The sequence below is a fragment of the Harpia harpyja genome, chromosome 16, assembly GCF_026419915.1.
Source record: "Harpia harpyja isolate bHarHar1 chromosome 16, bHarHar1 primary haplotype, whole genome shotgun sequence".
NCBI lineage: Eukaryota > Metazoa > Chordata > Aves > Accipitriformes > Accipitridae > Harpia > Harpia harpyja.
Window position 1 is genome coordinate 23797950 of NC_068955.1, and position 26375 is coordinate 23824324.

General features: G+C 37.9%; 1 protein-coding gene and 1 long non-coding RNA gene across 2 annotated transcripts in view; one reads left to right on the top strand and one right to left on the bottom strand.

Moving 5' to 3' along the window:
* Window positions 1-26375, top strand: part of LOC128152333 (uncharacterized) — a 141671-nt gene that overhangs the window by 108607 nt on the left and 6689 nt on the right. Inside the window, exons 4-5 of the long non-coding RNA XR_008238615.1 lie at window positions 13531-13691; window positions 14553-14653. This is a non-coding gene — a long non-coding RNA (uncharacterized LOC128152333). The remainder of the gene's footprint in view (window positions 1-13530; window positions 13692-14552; window positions 14654-26375) is intronic.
* SPON1 (spondin 1) overlaps window positions 1913-26375 on the bottom strand; it is a 204025-nt gene continuing 179562 nt past the window's right edge. Inside the window, exons 8-16 of the mRNA XM_052810469.1 lie at window positions 12607-12808; window positions 11410-11550; window positions 10990-11065; window positions 10383-10565; window positions 9874-10044; window positions 9597-9764; window positions 8548-8712; window positions 6563-6826; window positions 1913-5701 (exon numbers count right to left, since the gene is read on the bottom strand). Coding sequence (XP_052666429.1) covers window positions 5538-5701; window positions 6563-6826; window positions 8548-8712; window positions 9597-9764; window positions 9874-10044; window positions 10383-10565; window positions 10990-11065; window positions 11410-11550; window positions 12607-12808 — 1534 coding nt within the window. The 3' untranslated portion in view covers window positions 1913-5537. The remainder of the gene's footprint in view (window positions 5702-6562; window positions 6827-8547; window positions 8713-9596; window positions 9765-9873; window positions 10045-10382; window positions 10566-10989; window positions 11066-11409; window positions 11551-12606; window positions 12809-26375) is intronic.

The following is a 26375-nucleotide window of genomic DNA, read 5'->3' on the forward strand; positions in this document are numbered from 1 at the left end:
TCCCCCTAGTAGTTAGTACGCTGCTTCCTAAGTGGAAACAAAACATGAAAAAATTGTGTGAGTATGTATGCACTGTATACCATGTATATATGTATTTATACATACATGCACGTGCACACGTATACACTATAGTTTGCTTTGCAGTTAAGAGCATAGCCATGTGACAATATGTTGTGGCATTAATAACTATATCAGAAATGGAAATGATGGTTGTTAAATAGTGTACAGTGATAGGCTTCAGGTTTTAGCTGAGCTGTGCATAATTTCAGGGTTTTGCTAGTTTTTTTCCCACCCCAGAAACTCAGTATGTGTGGCCCTGAGAATGGCAGATACCTCTAGAAGGAGAGTTAATTGATTTACTCATATTACAAATCATGGTTGAGGACCTGCGCTACCCATCACCTTTCTGCTATGCTGGTTATGGTTTAGGTGTGTCGGCCATGCAAAGGAGAGCATCCTAAGTTAGGGCAGGCATACTGTCAAGTAGGTCCCAAGCAGTCACTTGGATGGGTAGCATTTAAAGAAGCCATATGTTCACTGTGCTGACTTAGGCGCTCTGTGACCCCTTCCGAGGAAAAGCTGGTCTGATACAACTTTATGGGCCATAAGATCATGATTGCTGTTCCAGATGTCTCACCATTCACTGTGCCAGAACATTAAATTGCTCCATAAATTCACTTAGCTTCTCATTGTCAGTGGAGAAAGAGTTAGTTGGGTCACTTGGATACTGTAAAGTGTCCTTCAGAAAAGTCTGTCTCCATTGGTTATACGTGATGTGATGGTGCCCAGCTGACTTGTCCTGCTAAGCCAGGCTGCTGTTACTCTGGCACTGCAATGGCTACTCTGCTCAAGCTAGGCAGGGTCAGCGCTGTTGGTCTTATTTGAAGACAAAAGATTAGCAATTTTTGCTGAAACTCCCCTATTTGCCAACAAACAAAAGCAGGGAGGTGAGTTAATCTGCCTTTGTGCTTCGGAAAATGGAATGATGCTACGGCAGAAGAGGGGGAGTCTGAAGAGAGGGACTTGGCAGCAGAGGCTTGGTCCCTCTCCGCGTCGCCCAGCGCCGCTGGAGCAGAGATGCTCAGTCGGTAGACAGCTCTTTGCAGGCGAGCAGCGCTGCTGGGGTGCCTCATGCTGCTGTTGTACACGCTGACAAAACTGCCTCCAGACAGCTGCTTGGAAACACCGAGCATTTTTCTAGTGAGAGCAAACAGCTAAACGCCAAGGGAGTTTTAATGGACAAGACGCTGCCCTCAGTTTTCAGTAAGCAACTCCTAGCTTGTCACCTCCAGGCATCCACCTCTAGGTCCACCTCAGCTTTGTTATGCTTTAGTTTTAGAATAGAGTTTTTTCACGACCACACTGGTCACTTTAGCTGGCTGCAAGGTGTAACTTATAGTTGCATTTCTACAGCAGCAGCTTTGCTGAGCGGCTCCCCCAAACTCCTGTACTTTTCTGTGTAATTACCAGTGCTGTACTCATGCTCACAGCATACCTAAATAATCTAGTCACACAAAATGTCAGTTGAAAGTTTCACAAAATCTCAGACTTTTTCAAAGCTCCTTTAACGATTTTTCCATTCATATGTCACCAGGCTTTAAAATGTGTTCTTTTAAATAGTTTCTCTTTTATTAAAAACCAACAGCAGTAACAAAACCTACATGAGAGTAATACAGGGTAATTTGAGCAACTATCCTAAGTTAGCCTGTGATTTCTAAAGAAAAAGAAACTATCTGACAAAAACCTCGGTGTAAATGACTTCTGATTGGAAAGAATGACTGGCTCTAGTAAAATCCAGCCTACTCCAGATATCCTGTTAGCTTGAACAGAAGTGAAATGTAAATAAGAGCATGACTTGACTCCTTATATTGATAAGTGCGTGGGTTGAACAGAATCTCATACAACTATAAAATTCATAGTAAAGATGTCTTTATTCCAAAATAATAATAATAATGTGTTAGCCAGACAGCTACAAAACATCTACACAAGACTTTGGTAAGAAATATTTATGGTAGCTTTTTCATAATTCCACAGCAAACAAAAACAATGAAGGAATTCTAAAAATGCAATCAAACAAAATTTTGTTTAAATTGTATGCTGCATACACAGAGTCCTACTGTACATTTTTTAAGCCCCTAGCTTTTCTTTTTTATTATGTGTAAAGCTTCTACAGTTTGTATGTTAGGAAAAAAACCATACACACAATGCTAAAATCTGATAGTTGAGCTCTACAAAACTGGAGTGATATCTGTGCTTTGAGTTTAGCAGTATTATTCAGGAGATAAGTGAGATAACAGGTCTCATTTTTATTGACTGATAATCAGTGGCTATTACACTACTAGAAAGTTTACAGTAACAATGCAATACTTCTACATATTGTGTATCAGAGCTTTTTTTTCTGAATAGAAAATCAACCTCTTATTTTTTCTTCATTTGTTTTTGTTTGTGTTTTTTTTTTTTTTTTTACAAAATGTAACAAGCTTAAATATTTTTTTTTTGTATCAAGTTAGAAGAAAGACAAGTGACTTGTAAAATGTTTCAACAGAAAAACAGTGTGAAAAAGCTGAACCTAGGCAGGAATGATCACATGCTTCTGACCCAGTGCAATCTATGTTGTCATTGCATGTATTAACAAGGTGGGGGGAAAAAATATTCCAACATTCATAACTTTAATGAGCCTAAGAGAAATGACTGGAAATCACACTGAACAGCCTCCTAGGAGAAAAAAAAAAAGTATATGGAGAATCAAATTAGTAAGAACCACAGAGAAAGGAATGCCAGATTATTTTAATGGACAATTTTGTGGGCACATTCAGAAATATGTTATGTATTTCCTACATACCTAAAGGTGTATTTGGACTATGTAGCCTTTGGCAAAGGGAGTAATTAAAAGACAAAATGGCTTGATTAACTGGAACAAACATGAAATTGAAAATAACATTGTTTTTAATTGATTATTTGCAGAAACAGGCAGAGTTTTGCAAGATTAGCTTGAACAAGTGGTAAGGGTTGATGAGATAAAATACAGTCCATAAACTCACAGCATTTTTTTTTCCATTCAGGAAAAACTTTCTGCTGCTGCTCCCTCTGCTCCAAGCTCCCATGGATCCAAGCCTACAAAACCCACTCTGTCACACATTTCTTAGTCAAAGGTTATTTTTTCGAATGATTAGCCTCAGCTGGGATAGCCTCTGGTCAGGCTTAGCAAGAGCAGCTCACAAAGGTAGGTGGTGTGTGAGTCTTGACTGCATATGAAGCTCTGCCCTGGCTGAGTGCCTGGCATTAATCTCTGTAGCCCTTCTCTGCAGCCATCTGTCTCTTCACCTGAAATATGCTCAGCTGGTAACTCCTCCAGTATCTATACCATTCCACTGTTTTTTTGTTGGTTTGGTTGGTTTTTTTTTTTTTTTGGTCATAAAAGGGTAATATGCAAGGTAACGTCATAAATACATTACTTAGGGACAGTCTTGCTGCTACACTGTAATGACAGTGCTATAGAGACCTAAACTGCAGAATTTTTCAACAGGCACAAGGAGGCAAACTATCTGAATTAATATTATTAAATGAGCCAAGCTGTGCAAAATGTAAAATGTTTGGTTCTAGCATTAAACCTTGTTGTATTCTTTTTTCTCCTGGTTTGGTTCACTATGGGCTTGCACCCATTTCATGTAGCAGTGGCGGGAGAGGCTTAACATTGCGGTTGGTTCCATTATTTCCCTGGCCCTCCCTTCATTCCAGATCTAAAAAAAGTAGTAAAATGCCTTGAGGGGGTGGGATGCAACCGCTGTGGAAGTCCTGAGCAGCCCTTGCAGTGTTCAGTGGAGAAATGATGATGAAAAGCCCTACAGTGTAATGCAACCAGCCCGTCTAGCCCGTTCAGTACAAGGAGGTAACAAGAGGATTCCCAGGGTAATGATGGGGCAGGTGAACAGCTTCAGTGGGTTGTGGTTCACTTCAAATGCAGACACTTAAAACCTGGGTGTCAGGTTCTCAGGATTGTGACCGAGTGTTAAGGAAGTGAGTAAATTACTTAAGGCTGGTTTAAAGACACTGTAAAATAAATTTTTCTCCATTCATTTCTCTCAAGCTTGTTTTAAGTCAGCATCAACAGTCTTTATTTTCAATGCACTGTTATTACTTATGTAGAGACATAGCTGTATGCTGCCTTTCCTAGACCAAAAGATAACCCATCACCTTCACCTCTCATCTTTAATGTTATATTGTTAAACTTATAGGACAGAATTATATTGCAATAGCAAGTGAAGCCCAAGTTCTTGCTGGTCCTACACCTGATTTTGTGTAGGGATGAGAGCTAAACGCTGCAGTAGACTGTGTAAAATAGCAATTAGAATAGTGAGGAGCTATCTTCTAATCTCTGGCAGTTTGTTGATCACTCAAGAGGTCAGGGAAGATATTTGTCCTGGCTAATATATCTACAAATGAGTAATTCTCTCAAATCTAGTAACTCTTAGATCCTCCTATACTCTGAGTAAAAACACATCAGTGACACTGTTGTAAATATATTCTTGTGTCAATCTGTAATTAATATTTTAAGAGGCTGTCATTGTTTCATTTCAGAGGCTCAGTTCCCTTTGTTTGTTACAAGGGATGCATGAGAACCTGGCCCACCTTTTCTCTACCGTTTTTATTATATTATAAACCTCTTTCTCTCTTCGCCTGTGATTAACATCCTCACAAAACTGAATCTAATTTTTTTAGTGTCTCTCATGTGGAACTTTCCATGACACAGCTGTTGTGACTCTGTGTTTGGACCAATTTCTGTTAGTTATGTATCCATTTTGAGAGACAGTGGATACACCCAATATAGGAATATGTTATCTAGATATAGCATGCCATTCACATGTTTTCTTTGTGTGCTGTTTCGACTGTGACTATGTAGTGGGCAGACATCACTATTGAGCTGCACAAATTATTTCCTTTTTAAGTTTTAAAGAAACAAAGACCATTTTGCATGGACCATAGCGTCCATGTGAAGAGAAGTATATAGGATAATTATTATAACTATCAGCTTAACCCAATAGTGTAAAAAGATAAACATGCACCTTTAATATTATTGAACCAGCATTACTGAAATTACTCCTTGGCATAGTTGTGTAATCACATAGGCACTGCTTTGGATTTTCAAAATCAAATCGAGAGAGAAATCCTCCCACATATGAAACATGTTACTTTAACTTAGTTATGTTAATATGCATGCATCCCATGTCTTTACAAGTAGTATTTCTATATGGCTATTCCATGTCCACAGATATGTCTGTATTTTAGTTAAATGACTCATAATGACTTTCTATTTTTATGCATTAAGGGCTGGCTGGAGTACCAAAGATTTACTCTCAGCATAAATCTGTGAGGAAATATTTATAAAATATATTTCTTGCACCAGCAAGACTAAAAAGCAAACCACACTGCAAAAATGAAAACTAATATACACTTTATATTTTTTTTGTTTTAAAAACCAAACCAAGGTTGACTTTCCATTTAGCTCAGAGTGCATCACTTGGAAACCTTGTGTTTCGTTAACAAGGATGAACATTACATGCTCTTAGCTCCTTTTTGTCTTTGCAACTAGTAAACTGAGTACTTTTGGACCTCTTCTTTACCATCATGTAGCGTTCCTGAATTCCACCTCCACAGAGTGTAGAACATTCTGTCCAAGCAGTCCATGGTTTCAGCCTACAAGCTGAAAAAATAAGAAATTTGATTAAGTTTTTAGTATTTCAGTCTAGCCTACATATCTCAATATGTGTACCACTATGCATGTGTGCACACTTACATCTTTTGAATCTAAGAAAGCATATTGCCTGGTTTATTACAGTAGGAATTAAGAAACCCCAGTTAAGTATAATTAAGGTGCATTCGTCAAACACTGGAAAAAATGTATCAAAGAAGAAATTTACTGCCTACATTATAAAAGACAGATAAAATTAAGAAACTGTTTAATGTCGTACAAGCGTGAACGACAACTTAGCAGTAATTCATATCCAGATAATGTAAACTATACCACAAGTTGTTATGTTTTATTGATTTGAGGCATCAGTGCTTGATAATACTGTCCCTGATCGAAAAAGCAGTCTGGGCAGATCTTTTAGAGCAGTCTGAGTCTGAATCAGATTATTGAGGTGGAAATCAATTCAGTTTTGAAATGTAGCATTGGATCCAGGAACAAACACTTTCAAAGTTCAAAGGTAGCTGAATGCAAAGATTACACCCAGGTCTGCAGAAATTGCAATCAGTCCTTTGCTAAGTCTAAATTCTAGATTTTTTTCACGTTTCACATTTTGTAGTGAAGAAGCTAAAATATTTTCAGCGATAGAACATGGACAGATGTGAGCCTTTCTCCATTGTGCCCTAAACTTAGGTCATGCGTTTTTGGTGACAGGCAAACATCAAAAGTGGGTATACTTTACTTTATTGCTAAAACTTTCCCTAGACTGAAGTGCTGAAAATGTTCTTGCAGCATGAAGTGGAGCTGCGCACCAACTCCTGATATGCAGAAAAGACAGAGGCACATGAGCATACTAAAAAATGGTTTCATGCTCACCTGGATATTGCTCACTATCTACATTTTTTTTTGCTTGTTCACTTCTCCTTTTCTCCCGGGCCTCTTTCCAGCGCCTTTTTTCCATACCTGGGCCTCTCAGGCATTTCCTTACTCGACATTTTGTACGTTGGACAGTTTCTGGGCATGCTGTTCCTCCAAACTGTGGTTCTATTTTAATCATTCTTGTCCTGATCATATGGCCCTTTCCACATGAGGTATTGCATTCGGACCACTGGGACCACTCTGTTAGTTCACAGTCAATGGCTGCAAAGAATGAGAAATATTACATGAAAGCCACGAGATCTAAACATAAAGTTGAGAAGAAACACTCAGATGTGCCTAATGAGTTTTTACACCCTAAATACATGAACACAACTTAAGCCTCCAGTCTTTTCAGCAAATGTTGTAAGGCTACACGTCAATTTTCTGAGTCCATTTCTAGCAGAAATATTATTTGTCACTTTCCTCAATTTCTTTTTCAAGAGTGGTACTTGCAGGTCACTAAAATTACAAAGAACATATAAATAATTCTGTGCCTTCTTCAATTTTCCCACACATATGTGTGTTTTATAATGAAAAGCTGTTAAAAATTTAGTTATATTTACAAAGCATCTGATATGTCTGAGATCTAAGCCTTGCTTTACTGGTAGTGTTATGTGATAAGCAAAATTCACTAATAGAATCATAGAATGGTTTGGGTTGGAAGGGACCTTAAAGATCATCTAGTTTCAACACCCCTGCCGTGGGCAGGGACACCTTCCACTAGACCAGGTTGCTCAAAGCCCCATCCAACCTGGCCTTGAACACTGCCAGGGACGGGGCATCCACAACCTCTCTGGGCAACCTGTTCCAGTGCCTCACCACCCTCACTGTAAAGAATTTTTTCCTAATATCTAATCTAAATCTACCCTCTTTCAGTTTAAAACCATTACCCCTCATGCTATCACTACAATCCCAGTTAAAGAGTCCCTCCCCATGTTTCCCATAGGCCCCCTTTAGGTACTGGAAGGCTGCTGTAAGGTCTCCCTGGAGCCTTCTTTTCTCCAGGCTGAGCAACCCCAACACTCTCAGCCTGTCTTCATAGGAGAGGTGCGTTAAGACATAATACCATTATGTCCTAAAAGTTTTCATCTTTCAACACTGCTTAAAACTTGCAGCCCCAGTGAATAATAATCAAAATGATATTTCATGTTATTTAAGAAAAGCTGAATTAGCAAATTACAGTGTAAAAGCCTTTTTAACCAATAATTTATGTGAAAAATAATGTAATTAGTTATAAAGCCTCATAAACTAGCTGGCAACAGGACACTAAAAGCAATCATATCTTATTCATTCAGCAGTGCCTTAGGCTATCATGTTTCACAAAGACTGCAAAGCAACTAGAAATTTACACCACCCAAGAAGTGGGGGATTTTGGTGGAGTAAGGTAAAAAATCAATGCAGCTTTCTCCACGCCATCGGCTGGCTTATATGATACTCCAGGTTGAAAAGAGATGTAGATCAGTAAAAAGGCTACAGTACAGTTCAGAGATGTATCAAAGATGGAGCGAGCCTTTTCTGTGCTCTTTCTGTGAGCTAAAAAAATCACACAGGTGATTTTAATCTTTTCTTCCTTCCTTCCTAGCACACATTCTGTATTGGAGTAAAAAATAGGTTTTATAATTCTGACTTATTTGCTACTGGGAAGTGCACAAACTGTTGCCTGAAGTTGTAGTGTGTTAAATATGCAGAAACTGTATACCCAAAGCAATATTGGTCTTCAGTGTAGGGTTAAGTAAGGCAAGGTGAAATTAAGACATGGTCATATTCCAGCTCTCAATAGCTGAAAGTGCACAATAATAATAATAATATAAAAATAAAAAAAAAATTCATAGTTGATATCACTCCTATCTGAGACGTGATGCTAAAAAATGGTGAGGAGTTTTGACCCATAGACTGTGACACTCATAATTAGCCTCCTCTTTCCAGAGAGTTTCCACACTTACGGCATTCAGGCAGCATGCATTTTTCTGCTTGTTCCAGCTCTTCATTGCAGTCCCCAAGCTCAGCAGCAGATTTCAGCATCCTTTGCCGGGTTCGCATTCCTTTCCCACATGTTACACTGCAGTCACTCCATTCAGACCAAGGAGAGAGTAGACAGGGGATGGTATCTAATACAAAAATAAAAAGGTAATGAATTCTTGTTATACATAAATTATGAAGGTATACATTTTGAAAATAATACAGGTGGAAAATGTACTATGTTTTATATGTCATCAACCAATTATACTTTGTTGTCACTTTGGACAAAACGAATCACAAGCTGAATGATGTTGCTGAAGAAGCTCAGAAAACACTATATTAAATTGAAAGGTTTGCTTGGTTTTAATACCTTTTCTTTGCTATTTTTTCCTATAGCTTGTTCATATCTGCAGAGTCCCAGTGCTTCCGGGGAATAAATAGTTTAAGAAGGTATGTTCAATCATAACTCCTGTAAAAAACCCTGGATTGTTGCAGTGGATAGAACTGGAAGTCAAATTGATATAGTCTAAAATGTGATACTTCCACATTTTATCTACCAAAAATCTCTTTAAACTTAATTCTTTCCGTCTTTGATGAAAATCTTAACAGTTCTTGAGAAATTAAAAACAATAGTCACAGTAAGGGTGAGACTGGCTGACTGCACAAAAGGAACACCTCAATTTCTGAACTGTTCATGGGATAAAAGGAGAGGACACTGTTTTATTCTAGCCTTACGATTAAATAAATATACCTCATATTCCATAAATTAGAGTTGCTTAGGTACGGCTTGCTAATATACACATCACTGTATGGGTAATACAGTAATCGGATATCACTGAATATTTTTTACTGATACTCTCAGCCTGATGGTGAATGTGGTACTTAATGCACATTCCCTAAGGGATCTAATTTTAAGGAGAACAAGAAAAAGCAGGATTGCTTCTGATTTAACTATATTCTTTGTGTGATGGAGCAATGTGTCAGAAATTATGCCTCTCTCTATAGCAGAGAAGTTAAACTCATGGACACTTACGGCATTCAGGCATCATGCATTTCTCTGCCTCTGTAGTTTCTGCCTTGCACATGGATCCATCAGCAGGAGTCATCTTGATCATTCTGTGTCGTCTCTTCATCCCCGTGCCGCAGCTGGCACTGCATTCATCCCACTCTCCCCATTCAGTGACAAGGCAGCTGCTAGGGGCTATTCAAAATGGACAGAGAAAATCATTCACTAGTACAGCTCAGAAAAAAATGGTTTGGGCAGTGCTGCTGCTATTGGCTGGATTTACAAAGCTAAATAAAATACTTACAACACTCCTCATTTACAATACATTTCTCAGTCTCTTCAGTAGGCACTTTGCACATAGAGCCGTCTTCAGGGAATTGTTTTACGTATCTTTCTCTAGATCGTGTTCCCATTCCACAGGAAACACTACAGGGGGACCATGTAATCCAGTCAGACATCATGCAAGTGGAACCATCTAAAATACAGAGAACCATTTTAATTGCTAATATTAACAGAGTTGCTGACAAATCTGTAGCTGCCCATTTGTGTGTCGTACCACTTTTATGCCGCCTCTTACGTTCTGACCTCTCCGCTATTGCTTACTTTACTCCTTTCCTTTATACTTCTGTGTACTTCATGCACCGACTCAGATGAACTGCAGAATTGACCAGAGACAGCTTCAATTTGTATTCTTCAGCAATTATTCCTGTTTGCCATAACCCAAATCACACTACAGCAACCAACAGCTTTAAGAACTTTAAAGGAAGAGTAAACCCTACAAGGTTTTCTTCTCCACCCTTTCCTCTTGATTACCTTCATCGCTGCAGCCTGGACCCATGCATGGCTGAAAATCTTGGGTATCTGGACAGGGTACACTGAGGTCCAGCTGAGCTTTAAGCATTCTCTGCCTCATCCTCTTGCCCTTTTCACAGGTAGAAGAGCTGCAGGCTGACCATGGGGACCAGTTTGAATATATGCAGGTCTCAGGGGTATCATCTAAAAAGCAAGAAAAGGCAGTGAATGTTAAAAATAATCTTCCATTTGCTTCTCTTTGGTGGTTACTTTAGATGCTAATAGGATACATTCTTTCCTCCTGCATTCTATCTTCTACATTTTAGCCCAAAAGAAAAAAAAAGACCAATTGCCAAACTTCATTTAAAAAAAAAAAAAATTTGAACCCCAAAAGGCTTCTCTCTTTTATTGCTTTTATTGTTATTGTCATCTTCCAGGTATACATGCAATTTCTTTGCTGTATAAGGGAAGGCTAATAGTAGATACCAGAAAAGATGAAAACCTAAATCACTTTTTGTCACTGAGCAGGACTTTTGCTCCTAAGTCAGTTTTGTACTTTATCTAGAAATAACAGTGGAGAAGGGAACAAAATATAAATTAGTACAGCACAAACTGATTCAAAATGTACCTTCTTCTTTTTCCTCTGGTGCTAGATCTGCCACAATATCATCTATGTTATCAGGTACGATATTGCATTGCTCCCCCTGCAAAGAAATTATTGTGGAGATTGGATACAGGAAACTCATACATGTATGCAGCGAGAGGGGCTAAAACAGTATACTGTGAGGCACTATTGAATCTGCAGCACTTTTTTCTCTTCTAATTCCTATGCATACTTAAAAACAATCCCCAATTAAGCAGATACAGTGATTACCAGAAGTAGGAGAAATAATACCTTAAGACAGTTTTAGTTCTTTTCTGCTATTATCTTTGTTGTGGGTAGGTTAAGGAGTGTAGATTTGAGGGGAGGGGAAAGGAAGGATTGTTTTTTTGGTTTATGCAGTGGGGTTTTTTGCTTGCTTGACAATTTTAGATATGTATATTATACCTTGCGTGCAATTCTCTCAATGACAACTCTGGCTACCAGCTTGATAGATCCTCCTTCTGGATCATAAAATGGACTTTGAGGATGATCTAAGCTTGTAAGTGGTCTGATCTTCTCCTGAGGCACTGTAGGTTTGTTAGGAGACTGCAATCAAAAAGAAAAAAAAAGTTAAAAAAAGAAACTAATAATTATTACTAATAATACAAATCATCTGCAGAAATTAAAACTTCTCCAAAATGCTAAATTGGGAAATTCTAATATAAGATGAACTCAGTACATTCATACTTAATGGTAAGGTGGTGGTTTGGGTTTTTTTGGCAGGAAGCACTTCACTAACACTTTGGGATTCAACCCTGAAGCTGGGTTCACAATAAGATGTATGCCTTGTTGTGTGGTTAGATAACTACATTAATAAAAAACATTATTCAATATGCCTCCAGAGCTGCATTATAACTGGAGAAGTTCCTTAGGTTCTAAAGAGACCAGGTCTGAAAGAAGAAAACAACCACCTTCTGTCATCTGAAAAAGGAATATGCGTGGTATTTGAGGATGTGACTAATCTTGTCTAATTTCAGCTGTCTATACTGTCTGTATAGACACATAGTGTAGGTATGCTTGTCACCTATGGAGACCTAACTAGTTCATTAACTTGACATAACTCATTTGGTCAAAACCAGGACTTTACCTGAGGATGATGTGAATCTCTTCCTAGACTGAGAGTGATGGAGACAGAGAAAATGGATGATTTTAGAGTCTCGTGGTGATGACAAGTCCAGAGTTTCACTCCCTGCTGTAAGGAATAGTTAAGTTTTCTGTGCCAAACAGAATACTTGGCATTGGGTTGAATGAGTAGAAAACTCAAGTTGATGTGGCTGCTGATGGCACACAGATCTGTATCAAAGGGGTTGGACACCTTAATGCTTAGTTTTGAGAAAACTAAGTCCTCTGTTTATATTTAATAATACCCCAGGCGAATGTAATATTATCCCATTAATAATAATGCTCAGGGAATTCAGACACAATGACTGAGAGTAACTGTAGCTAGCACCTGTCTAAATGACTTTTAATTCATTATAAGCAAAATTTTTACTAGAGTAGTATAAAGGCTTATATGGCATTACCATGGATTGAATAGCTTTCATTCTTCACTGCTTTAAGGTAAACTTTATGTTTTGAATATATTACAAATAGTCCACATACTTCATAGGTAACGCCACTGTCTGTGCCAGCATCCCAGGGTATTAAATCCTGAACGACTTTCTGAACCCAGCCGCAGTCCTTGGTACAGAGGTCTTCGGCGGACAGACCCACGTTCCAGTCCGGGCTGGGGCCGAGCATGGTGAGGAAGGACATCAGGTGCCGGTGACGATCGACAGAAAATTCAGCAGAGGGAGCAGCTCTCCTGCAAATTAGCCATAGGAAGACTATTAACAACTGAATTCAAGTTTGCTGCTAGAGGGAAATGAAACTGGTGCTTCAAACTGGGAAATACTGACCACTGGCATGACACTGTGTCTGGTATGTTGAGACAGAGAAGTAGGACAGGGAGAGGACTGCTGCTCAGCGCTCTCTAGTTTTAGTCTCCTTGTACCATCCGAGAAACAGCTTTGACATCGTTCAAGGAGATTTACAGTTTAATGAGTGAGAGATATGCAGCAATAAAGAGCTGCAGCAGCATGCTTATGTCTGTTGTATAATAATAGTAAAAAAATCTGTCATGACACTTACAAAAATTTGAAGTAAAATAGCAGAGAAATAACCTGACGTTTTGATTGCTGGGATACTTTTTACCCCCCAAAAGAGAATAAAAATTCTAATACCAAAAGTGCTTGGAAGTGCTACTGTGTTTATGTGCGCAGAAAAGCACTCATTAATAGAGTTTTAGTGCTCATGTAAGTGAGAGATTAATGGCCATTGCCAGCCCTAGAGAGTTCAGCCAAGACTCTTGCAGGTTTCTGCCAGTGTATGTGAAAATGCCTCTATTCATCCAGCCTTTGTCAGCCAGTCCCTTAGGAAGAAATTGTGCTGAATCATGCAGTGCTCTGCGATGCTGACGAGCAACTATCACATTCCTATGCAAATGGAGAATAAAATCAGGCCTGAACTGGAGGTTTCTGTTCACAGATGAAAAGCTGGACCTCTTCATGGCATCTTTCTTAGGAGCAACAAGAAACGCAGAGTTATTTAAAATACGACTTTGGCAATTCTGCTCTACCAAATACTGGTCTGATGTCAACCCAAGTTTTCTTCGGTTACAGGACTTGGGTCAATACAGAGTCAAGCTGGTGGGTTTTTTTCAATTTTTATGCAAAACCACACTGCTTTATGAGCATCTAAAGCATGTTTATTTTTAGTGTAAATTTTTTTACAGTGTTATTCATCTTCCCTTTTTGAGTTAGGTAGCTGTGTATATATATCATGCACATACACTGTTCCCTGGTCACAAGGAGTTTATTCTTCCCACAAATGCTTGCATCCCTGTAAAAATGTGGCATTTCATTTGTGTATTTTTTCTGGCTCATAGCACTCTCAGCACGTTAGAAAAAACAGAACAGCCCAAAGACAATGTTTTTGCATAGTTATCACACAGTTTCAAATGTAAGATGTCTAAAAGTTAGTGTAGCTAGTTCCCCTTCAAGAGGCAACTTGCAGAAGTAGGCATTTGTTAATGGGTAAAATGTTCTGGCCACTTCTGTTAGAAGTTGTTTCTCTACTGTGTAAATTATCTTACATTGACTCTGAGTAGAAGAGTTTCTAAGTGTTTGATTACATTAATCCTGCCTTTCCCAGAAAGAGATGAAAATGACTTTTTTTTTTTTTATGACAGATAGAACTCTGATTTCAATGGAACAATTTGTCTAATGTAAAGTAATAAAATAATGAATGACGGTATCAGCGTTGCTCTGTGAATACAGTATCCTGATATATTTGTCAAGCAGTGATTAGTCTTAAAAAGCCTGCTGACTGACTTCAATTAACTAAAGGATTTACTGCATTATAGGGGTTTCTAAGAATTCCCTATAGGAATTTTATATTTAAAAACAGTACACCGCAGAAGTCTAAACAGTACACAGTAAAGATAACAGAGATGTGTGTTTGTATACCTGATCTTTACATTAAGAATATGTCTAATATGGACATTGCAGAACAGAGACGCAGGTCAGCTCTTGCAGGGGAAAAGCAAGGGCAGCGTGGAGCCGCTCCCTACGGCATCTGGCACCTGAGCCGATACGAAGTGAGTTGGTATGTATTGCATGATATTACATTTTAATGTGCTGTGCACACATGCTCTCAGAAAAGACAAGAAAGGCAGACACAGTCATAGAATCATTTAGGTCGGAAAAGACCTTTAAGATCATCAAGTCCAACCATCAACCGTGCCCCCTAAACCATGCCCTGGAGTACCCTGTCCACTCGCTTTTTGAATACCTCCAGGGATGGTGACTCAACCACTTCCCTGGGCAGCCCATTCCAATGTTTGACAACCCCCTCAGTAAATAAATTTTTCCTCATATCTAACCTAAATCTCCCTTGCCTCAACTTGAGGCCATTTCCTCTTGTCCTATCTCCAGCCACCTGACAGAAGACACCAACACCCACCTCACTACAACCCCCTTTCAGGTAGTTACAGAGAGCGATAAGGTCTCCCCTCAGCCTCCTCTTCTCCAGACTAAACAGCCCCAGTTCCCTCAGCCGCTCCTCATAAGACTTGTGCTCCAGGCCCCTCACCAACTTGGTTGCCCTTCTCTGGACACGCTCCAGCAGCTCAATGTCTTTCCTGTAGTGAGGGGCCCAAAACTGAACACAGGACTCGAGGTGCGGCCTCACCAGTGCCCAGTACAGGGGGATGACCACTGCCCTGCTCCTGCTGGCCACACTATTTCTGATACAGGCCAGGATGCTGTTGGCCTTTGTGGCCACCCGGGCACACTGCTGGCTCATATTCAGCCAGCTGTCAACCAGCACCCCCAGATCCTTTTCTGCTGGGCAGCTTTCCAGCCACTCTTCCCCAAACCTGTAGCGCTGCATGGGGTTGTTGTGACCCAAGTGCAGGACCCGGCACTTGGCCGTGTTGAACCTCATACGATTGGCCTCAGCCTGTCCAGATCCCTCTGTAGAACCTTCCTACCCTCTGGCAGATCAACCCTCCCTCCCAACTTGGTGTCCTCTGCGAACTTGCTGAGGGTGCACTCCATCCCCTCATCCAGATCATTGATACAGATATAAAAGGGAACTGGCCCCAATACTGAGCCCTGGGGAACACCACTTGTGACCCGCCGCCAACTGGATTTAACTCCATTCACCACAACCCTCTGGGCTCGTCCAGCCAGCCAGTTTTTTTTACCCAGCGAAGCATACACTTGTCTAAGCCATGAGCTGCCAGCTTCTCAAGGAGTATGCCATGAGAGACAGTGTCAAAGGCCTTGCTGAAGTCTAGGAAAATAACATCGACAGCCTTTCCCTCATCCACTAGGCGGGTCACCTGGTCATAGAAGGAGATCAGGTTGGTCAAGCAGGTCCTGCCTTTTGTAAACCCGTGCTGACTGGGCCTGATCCCTGGTTGTCCTGCACATGCCATGTGAGCGCACTCAGGATGAACCGTTCCATAATCTTTCCTGGTACCGAGGTCAGGCTGACAGGCCTGTAGTTCCCTGGATCCTCCCTCTGACCCTTCTTCTAAATGGGCATGACATTGGCAGGCAATAATCATAACATTTAAAGGCAGAGGATTGGAAATCACTTGATTAATTTAGACACATCATAGTAATGGAAAACTTTTGTCACCTGTTATTCTTGTGATAGGCATGTACAATTAAGGCTTTGAATGCTCTGTTAGAAAAGTAAGTATTAATCACATTATTAATATAAATCAGAATTAATTGTGTATTTAAATTATAGCTATATCAATATTGAAACTGTGTAAAGGAACACTTCAGTAGGAGATACTCTTTGCATGTGCTAAATTGTATCATCAGTAAACCTGAGCCTCCTATAATTTTCCAATTTCAGAGCACTTTGCAAAAAATTACCTATATCTTCTGCGCTTTCTTTAAGACAGATGATATAGCTAATTTTATGGCCATTGTACTGTATTTTATCCCATAACTGTTTAACACAGAAATGTGAAGATTAATAAACGACAAATGGAGGCAGGTTTCTCTCCCTGCCTCCACTCTTGTACACAATGCACACACGCTTTGCAGTGCAGCACACCATGCTAGGTTGGGCATTTAAAAATTTTTTTTTTTATATGCAGTGTTTAAGAAGAAAGACTGATGTATTTAAAAATATATTATCATAAAATACATGTTGCACTTGCTACTTTAGTCTATTAATTAATTTCTGTGTGGACATGTGTAAGCAGTATGAATATAAATTTGAACCAGAGTTGTATAATGTTGCCCAACATTCAGAGTTGCTGTAATTAAGGAGGCTAAATGGGCTGATCTAAGGCACAGTTGATTGATTGATAAGTAAGTACTACCTAGGTGTAGGGCTAGGTATTGATTGGGCTTATACAATAGAGATCTTTGGTGGGTTTTGGTTTTGTTTGTTGTTTTTTTTTTTTAATAAAATGACAAATTTCAAGTCTTCCCTGTATCCACATGAATGATGTATTTATGGAGTTGGCAGGAACCTAAACCCTTCCATGCCTATCTCAACATCACATCTGGCTCAGTGTTCTAAGATTGGTCTATGGATCTCCCTGAAGGAAACCAGTGTAAAAATGTACTCAAGTGCACCCTAAACCCCATCTCTTTTCAGTTCTGTGTTGTCAATACACCTGATAAAATAGGAATGTAGATCATCTTCTTTATATCTGCTTTCAATGCAAGTATATATATTGCCATTTTAAGGCTTTTAAATTTTAAGCAAGTGTTCTGCAACAGGTTGAACATGTTTGGTAATGCCCACAGGAAAAGCCTAAAGTTTGTAACTAACTGAGGTGAATTTGCTGTAAGAAAGAGACAAATATGTCTCTTTTCCTTCCCCTACACGTGTATATGCATAAAACCAGTGGCAAATAAGAGTTGTAAAGCAAATCCTAAACATGAGGTAAGTTAAGTTCCAGGTGACACCCTTGAGAGCCCCACAGAGTTGGGGAATCCTGCTTTCGCTGGCTGAAGCAGACAGTACTTTTCTGCCATAAGCCTGATCAGCCTGCTGACAATTCCTGTCACATAGGACAGAGTGAAGCAAAGTACTAGATAGTGTCTTGCATCCTAATGTTTTCCCTTTTCTTTATTTTTGTTCTATTTTCTTTTTGTTAGCACAATTTGGATCTTCAGCTGTAGGGATGCCATATACTGAGCAGCATAAGAAAATGCTCTTTTTCCCCATTTTTTTTTTGTGTGTGTTAGTGGGAGGCTTTTTGTTTGTGTGTGTTTGGGGTTTTTTTTTTTAGGCTAAAAGAGCACAAACATGATTTTGCTTTACAAGTTTTTTTCCCTAAGTGACAATCTAGTTGCTATCACTGCTGGGGGCGGGGGGTTTAAGAAAGCCTTTGACAAAGCAACAGAAAACTCGGCTTGCTGCAAGATGTATTTTTGAGTGTTGAATCAATACTGTTGTCTTCTGCTGACATCCCCGTAAAACGTAATAGAGCACATGTAAGGAAGGTGGTTGAGGGGAGTTACTGGATAGACACAGTGAAAATAATATTTTGCAGTATAAAACTTTGAGGTTACTTTTGGTTTAATATTTGATTAGTATGCAAGTAAAAGAAGTAGAAAAAGGCAGCCTGAGCATATACTCTTTGTCTTTATGATACTAACTAGCTCAACAAATAAGACTATTTATAGGGTTGAGCTTGTACCGTTGGAATCAGTGTGAATTTTACTGCTGGATGCTATGTGTACTATATTTGTATAAGAAAGCCATTTGCCTCACCCATGCATAAGGAATTTTCCAGCAACACAAAAACCTATTATATCAAGACAGATTTGAACATGAAGAGCATCAGCACTTCCACTGCAAAGTGCAGCATAGTGCAGAGAATCTCTTGCTAGCTCTTAAACTCACCAGGTTGGCTACTAGAAGTGATTCTAGTTTTAGCAGCACAAATGCAAATAATTTTTTCAAACAAATTAAAACAATGTATTAGATGCTTGTTGTGCAGCAGTGGAGGAAAAGCCAGCAGCCTGAAACATCTTCAGAAATACTGAATTTGTGCAGTGCTTCACGGTTATCCAAGTTCTGACTTCAGTTGTGGATAAAAAATAATGTGATTAAGTGAGCATGTTAAAGAGAACAGGAGAGCGTAAAATACTAATTGTTATGATAGCTGTTTGAAATAAAATTCTAATTCAGGTAGTCTTACATATTTTATGCTGGGGAAAAAAAGCCGATTGATTCCATGAATTTAATAACTATATAGAGCGTATGGTAGTTTGAAATAGCTTATACCTCTCCAGGTTTCTTCACAGAGCTGTATTAAGGTATACTTGCCCTAAGCCTAGTATTAGAATCTGGATACTGGATTCATCTGAGTGTACTGGGATCTGATCTTGCTTGTGCTAAGGATAAAGCAATAGCCTTTTCACACAGGAAGAAAAAAGTGTAAACAAACACAAGAGAAGCCAGTCTAAGTCTGATGGCTGTCAGAGGTGGTAGGTAGTTGAGAGCACTGTGGACCACATTGCTACTGGTTTAGTGTCAGTTCTAGGTGGTGCTGATGATGTGAAAACACTATTTTTTAAAGCCGGGAGTTTAGCTGTTTACATAGACCATGAAAACTGTGTATTTTAGGTAAACAGTAAATGAATTGCCTATTATACCTCTAGTCAGCAAAAGTGACATCATTCTTTTTTAGAGGCTTATACTACATCACATAAACACTTTCCAGGAGGAATACTCTGATTTATTAATCTTTAGAACTATTTGCTATTGATACAAATAACATTATGAGCATGAAACATATTTCACACCCTTGAACTTCCAACTCTGCACCTCCTGCCTGCCAACAGCACCTACGCAACATCTGGTTTATTGAATAAACTTTAAAATCATAACATCCTGAAAAGTGGACTAGCTTCAAAGAAAAGAAATTAAGAAAATTAAGAATGAAAGTTGAAGGGAAAGTACTACTCTCCTAGAAGTCTGCAACTAACAGAACAAATTAGATGGTATATTTAGATGACATATATTATTAAGAAAACCATTTATGAAGTGATGCAAAAGCATTAGGACCATTACACGGACAACAAAGTTTTATGCGCAGGTATCAACACCTGAACATAAAACCAGAATTTCAGAGTTGTGCAGAAGGAGGGGGAGAATCCTTCTTAAGTTCTGCTTAAATGCAGGACAGGAAAGCGTTTAACCTAATGAATAATTTAAATATGTGCATGTCCCCCCCAAAAACAGGGAAAAGAAAACTACAACAAAATGAACACTGAGTCAATGAAATTTGACTGACATCCATATAAAAAGTTGAACGGCACTTTAATGCCAAGCTGGTTTTGTCTCTGAGCACCAAATCAGAGGAGGTGACAGTAAGAGTTTGGCTATTTTATTTCATAACAAAAGAATAAAGAAAGCCATATTTATTTCATAACAAAAGAATAAAAAATTCTTATACATTTACCTTTTGGACTACAAAAAAGGCCTGCATAACCACCTCTTACTTTGCTGTATGTAAGCTCTTAAAGTGGGAAAGTTGCCTATAACCAGCAAGAAGAGATGGATATGTAATTGCATACATAGCTAAGGGATTACATCATTACCACTGACATTAAAACCACTACTCAGAACAAATGCTGTTCTAAAATATCATTAAGCTGAGTATTTTTAAAAAGCATTACAAAAGCAAGGGACTTTGTGCAGCACATCTTTCAGATGTTTTCATATTGTCATCTAAACATACCTGGATTGCTACTTCAGATAATAATGATATATTATTCATTAATATACCAGCTATTTGATTTAATACCTTCAGAATGGGTATACCTTAATGATATGATTAACAAATGTGAACAGGCTTTCCTCACTGAAAAAAATTCTCAGTTATCTCAAGTTAGGATTGCAGTTTCTGAAAACTGCTGATTTGTGTGTGTGTTCTTTGCAGGCTGTCACAAACCAGGTAGGTGTGGTTATCTGACGTCGTGCTGGCAACATTTGCTCCTGTTTAGAATAACTTCATGTCGCTTCTTAGACCACTTACTGTGCATTTACAATCAAACCATGTTTCAGGAATCTTTTTGCAATATATGGCATTACTGGGTTTTATCCAGACCAGGCTGACTACAAAGCCAAAGGACTAACTGTACGAATTCAGGAAACTTTTGTCTTCTTCACTTCCTAGGAGCTTTGGGGCTACAAATTGTCTGCCCGGAGTAATTACAGCTATACTTACAAAGGAAATCCTATGGGAAGTTGTAAGAGCACTGTTGCTTTGCACCTCCTTTACACCTAGCTAATCTACAAAGCCCTGACTGTGCCCTGTTTGTCCTGGTTTGCTATGATTTAATTTATTCTGAGAATTATATTGCAGCAAGTATCTCCTTTTAACAAAAATTACTATGAGGCTATTTATTGGAATATCTACAAAATGTAGATACTCCCTCAAATTCTTTTCAAAGATTTTAAAACAGTGTTGTCATGCATTTCAAAACCATTTATTTCACAGGTGTCAAAAGCTTGGCATTGCATTTTACATTTCCCCGGTCCCAGTGTAATCTATGAAGATGTCCAACATCTCACCACTTTTATTAATGAAACACACATGCCATTTCATTCAGCATCTATATCCATCAAACCTATCTATACCTTTTGGTGTCTGGATATGTGAATTAGAGTAAATGTTTAATTATCATTACATTCATAACAATGCAAAAAGATAACAATTGAAAGTTTGAAATTTTGCATATAGAAATTTAAATAGCAAATCATTCCAGTTAGTGAGTATTTACACAAGAAAGAGGAGTTAGGTTTAGTAAGTAGACATATAATTGCATGAAAATAATGCATACATGATTACTCACAGAATTATAAAGGGAAATTATTTTGCCTCAAAGAAAGACAGCAGATGGTTGGGAAATAATCATAAAACAGTAACTACCAATGGGAGGAACATGTAAAGAAAACAAAAGGAAGGATAGAATGGGATGAGTAAGTTTGATTTAATTGGATGGCCATTAATTTCCATGAACAATTAGTATAAAGTTCTTGCAGTGATTGTTCTTAGTTAAAGCTTTTCTATGTTTTAATACCCAACTTTTTTCCTTGCCTAGTGACATTTGAATTTTAAATAGAAAGTAAATGGGAAGCGATAGAAAATGGAACTGCCATATGTGCTTGCTCTGACAAAAAAAATGATTGACACTTTTTTTTTTCTTTTCCAACAAACACATATGTTCTTCCTTACTTTTTTTTGAGATTGAATTATGAATTTCTTAATGTGGGTGTCAGACCATCTGTCAAACAATGAAGTTTCCGTAAGTCTCAATAATACACATAACACTTAAGACATTAATTCTTTTTCTAAGCATAATGTAGTTTTGTGATTAGGTTTTTTTAGTCGACACTTAATAAATGTATATAACTATAAATACAAATTCGCAGGTAAACACAGTACTTTACAATAGCATGTGACTTCATTTCTAAGGTAGAAATTTGCAGCCTTGTGCTGCTAGTATACAACCCAGCATTATTTAGTGCTGTTTTCTGTGAAAAATAAGAGACTATGTTCTTTTCTCATTTAAATGGAGCTCTGTAGAGCCATTAAAATAGAGTAACCAAGTTGTGAGGGCAGTGGATGGTGTTGGGTTTAGTCATTCTTATTAAGTTCCTAAAATATTAATAAAATGGAAATTCAAATGATTAAAGCTTTTATTTTATATTGATTATCCAAATATATACATGCATTTTGAACTCAATCACACCCAATCTCAAATTTAGATGAATTATAAAAATGATAAAAATGCCAGTTGTTTTATATGGCTTTTCAAAATCTGTTTTGTCTGAGTTTTACTTCAAGTAGTTCTTTTGGTTTTGGTGAAACAAATATTTCTGCTTTTTGGATAAAATTTAGAGTTTATATTTAAAAAAATCTAAAAACACTAGGAAGATTTTCTGTTTTCAATGTGAAACCATAAATTTACCATTTAGATCCAATTCTCATGTGAAAGCTTTCATTTTGAAGTAAAAGCCTTTTAACAAAAGTGTTTTGATTAGCTCTGCTGATGCATAAACTGCTCATTCAACATAAATTACTCCTGCATACAGCTGTCAGGAGTTTACTGATGCTTCTATGCAACTTCCAAAGCACTTCAAGTCATACAAGTGGGGATGACCTCATGGTTTAGGGAAAATGGTCGTCCTTAAGATGGCACATCCACAGTGTGGAGGAATGATGTACTGCAGGAAGGAAGGATATACCACAGGAAGTTTTCTGATCTAAAATATAGTTTAACCATTAGCCAAATGCAAAGCTGGAGCACTCAGAATTGTTTTGCAGCTCCAGAGAGATTTATGTGTTTGTCTTCATGTTATCAAAAGTCACAACTGACATTTTTCCCTATATATTTTTTTGTATATCAGATTGTCCTTTATGCATTACTTTTCCTGTTTAGATCAGGAGTTAGAATTCTTCTATTTTTGACAATATTAAACTTCACTGGATTAATCCCAGCTATCTATATAAAATCATAGAATCATAGAATGGTTTGGTACACAAAATCTCCAAACTTTGAAAATATTTCCTAGTACTATACTGTCATTTTGTGGAAAGAAACTTCATTTACATCTGGATTGACAGATACTGGCTTTTACCCCATTTTAGGATAGACAGCACAGTGTGATAGTAGGAGATAACAAGAGAGGTAAGGATTTGTGGGGAAAAAAACCCCTCCAGAGATTTACAGAAATAAAAAGTCAAGACACACATGCTGTAGTGGCACTATTGAAATAAAATGTTTCCATGCAAGTATAAAAATATATACTTTATAGAACACTATATCTGGAGGTGGGGGGAGGCAACAGAAATCATCAGGCTATCATCATATTCTATTCCTGGGATGCATGTCATCAAACTACTTAAGTTAATATGACTTTTAACTGTAAGGCTCAAATAGTACATCCACGCTAGTAAAAGAAAGATTACACTTAAAAAAGCACAGAGCTACCAGAACATGGTATTTTCATTTCTTTTTATGGCTATATCTCTTTACAGTAGTAGATACTGTAGAATGCCTAGAAAGTCCTACAAGAATTTATCGTAACTACCACAGCTTATGACTAACTAGATTTTTTTTAAAAGTCTAAACCCAGAAATGTTAATTATTAAAATTACACTCCTGTTCCCTTGTGAGCAGTTGACCATGAAACCTGAGTTTTTTAAAGACAAAGCATTTTCATCATCACCACATAACAAATACTCTGCAAGAAAGCAAGAGATCTCATCCAAAAAATTGAGTACATAAATCTGAACAAGATACTTACTTTAATGGATGTGCTTGCATTTCTTATACAGATAATGTATTTTTTCTCCGAGAACTGGCTTCTTTTTGCCTTTGTTATATTTCCTATGAAAGCTTTTACTTTAAAGAAGGTAATTTCTAAGAAAATATATTAGAATTTGACCATTTCTTAGTTTTAGGACTTAAAGATAATTTTTTTACTTGTAATTAATGTAAGGAAAATATCACGTATTGTGGAATCTCTAAAGAATGAGCATTTTACATTTACATCTGTCTATGTGTGATATAAATTCAGGTCCTGATTACTTCTTGCAAGAGTAATACTGTTGGCCATGATATAGTGTGCAAATGCCAATTCATATGTGCTGCTTTCCTCCACTTCTTCCTGCAGTTGCACCAAAATATCTCACTCTTAACTATTAGAAATTGTTTTGCATTCCAAAAGGCTTCAATCCAAAAATGTTCCCACCACCAGTCTGAGCTCTGCATTCTGATTTTGTTCTCACTGCATTTCACTGGCTTCCACCATGGCTTTTGCAAAATTTTTGTTCATCTGTTTATGCTTTACATGGCATCTGAAATAAGGTCAGTTTCTGAAGAAATAATGAGCTACCAGATGTTAACAGTGATCATAGGAATACTGAGATCTCTGTACATTCATTAAACTTGGTCAGATGTGGATGAGTTTTTCAACTCATTGATTATCAAGTCATTTTTCCAAAAGGTGGCAATACAAGACCTTCATAGTTAAACAGCTATTATAACATTCTAACCACAAGTAAAACATTGCATGAAAATTTCAATCTGAATACTTAGCATGCAGTGAAATTAAACCAATCGAAAACAAGGTATTGTAATCAGTATCCTACAAGGTGAACTGTAATCGATACATAACATTTCCCACATTTTGCACTTGTTAAAAAAATGAATCCATTGATCAAATTCACTCAGACAAGAAAATGATTGAGCATGCTATTTCCCTCTGTTCAGGCAAATCCTGAAATCACGTTCTACTGTTCTATGCCAGCAAATAATTGTAACATGTGATGACACTGTGCAGCATCCCCTAAGAGCACAGAGGGACAAGTATATACGGGTGTTTTAGTTGAGACCAGAGATGCACTTCTGAGGTGGATTTCCCATTGTGCTTTGGTTCATATCCCGGAGCAATCTCCGAGTGCAGACCTGATTTCTTTCTGATCAGTCTAGCCTGGAGCTTTTTCCCTGCGGTCCCACTGCTGGCAGGCAGCCACACTCCATGCGACCAGCGCAGTGGCCACCCAAAGCAATCTTCCATCCCCCAAATTTGTCACTTCCTCAGCACTGTTTCACTCTACAGATCTGCTCCTGCTGCAGCATATTTCTTACAGATGTAGATAGCTTAGGTAGCTATCATTATGAAGAGTGTTTGTGGTTATAAATATATAGTCTATAGAGATTGTAATGCCTTCACCATAGAATTAAAATAGGGTTTTAAATTTAGACAAGACATACCTCACACAAAATCTTCTTAAAATATTCCCAGAGCGCCTATTTAAGGCAAAATATGGGCCATACAATACAACATTACAACTTTTATTCCTATAAAAGTATATCTGTAGTTGTTGAGAGCCACTTAGGGATTTAAAAAATACTTTCAAGCATCTCAAAATTTAAATCAACTCATCTGTCAGGAGAAAAGCACATCATAATTCTTCAGAAAAAAACTCATATATTTTCTTTTAGGATAACATAGATCCAGTGAGATGGCAAATATAACCACATTTCACTCATCCCACTTCATTACAATGGCAAGTCACTGAGAATAAATTTGTAACTCTGACAGTTCATCAGCCTATTCCTTGGTTCAATTCTTCATGCTTTAGCTACTGACAATTTTATATCCTTTTATTTTCAGTTGTTCATGATGACTTGTTATTAATGAGACAGGCTTGTATAAACTTAATTATTTCTTTGCTGGAAGTTTTATTTTCCTGGATGCAGCTGTTATTGATTGAAATCATGTTATTGTGAATTCAGTGTACTTCAGGTACAGTGATGTTGCTGTTATAATGGCAATGACTAGTTTGGTTTTTATGGCCGACTTCCCAACCATGTGTTAGCCAAGTAATGTTCACACTACTGTGGTCAAAGATATGTTGATATCGTAAGGTATTAAATGCAGTTAACAACATAACATAAGCTATTCCCCCCCCCCCCCCCCAAGAATCCCTAAAATGGTCGTTAAGGTTTGCTTCAGGCAACAATTTGACACTGTCTTAGCATGTTAGTTATTTAAGCTTCGTTTTTAATCAGTTTTTCTTTTTGAACTTTTTGTGCTATCCACTTTACTGTATGGAGAGAGGCTGTACTCTCACAAATCATATTTACATAACTACTTACATGAGGAAAGTCAAATGTATGAAATTGTCCCATATGCTAAATGAACAGTTACATAGCAATGAAATTATTTGCTTTGGAGCAAATCAACTAACATTAATGGCATTACCATGCACGCTGACAGAAGAATTTATCTGTACTATAGATATTAATTGATTGTTTTTAAAGAAA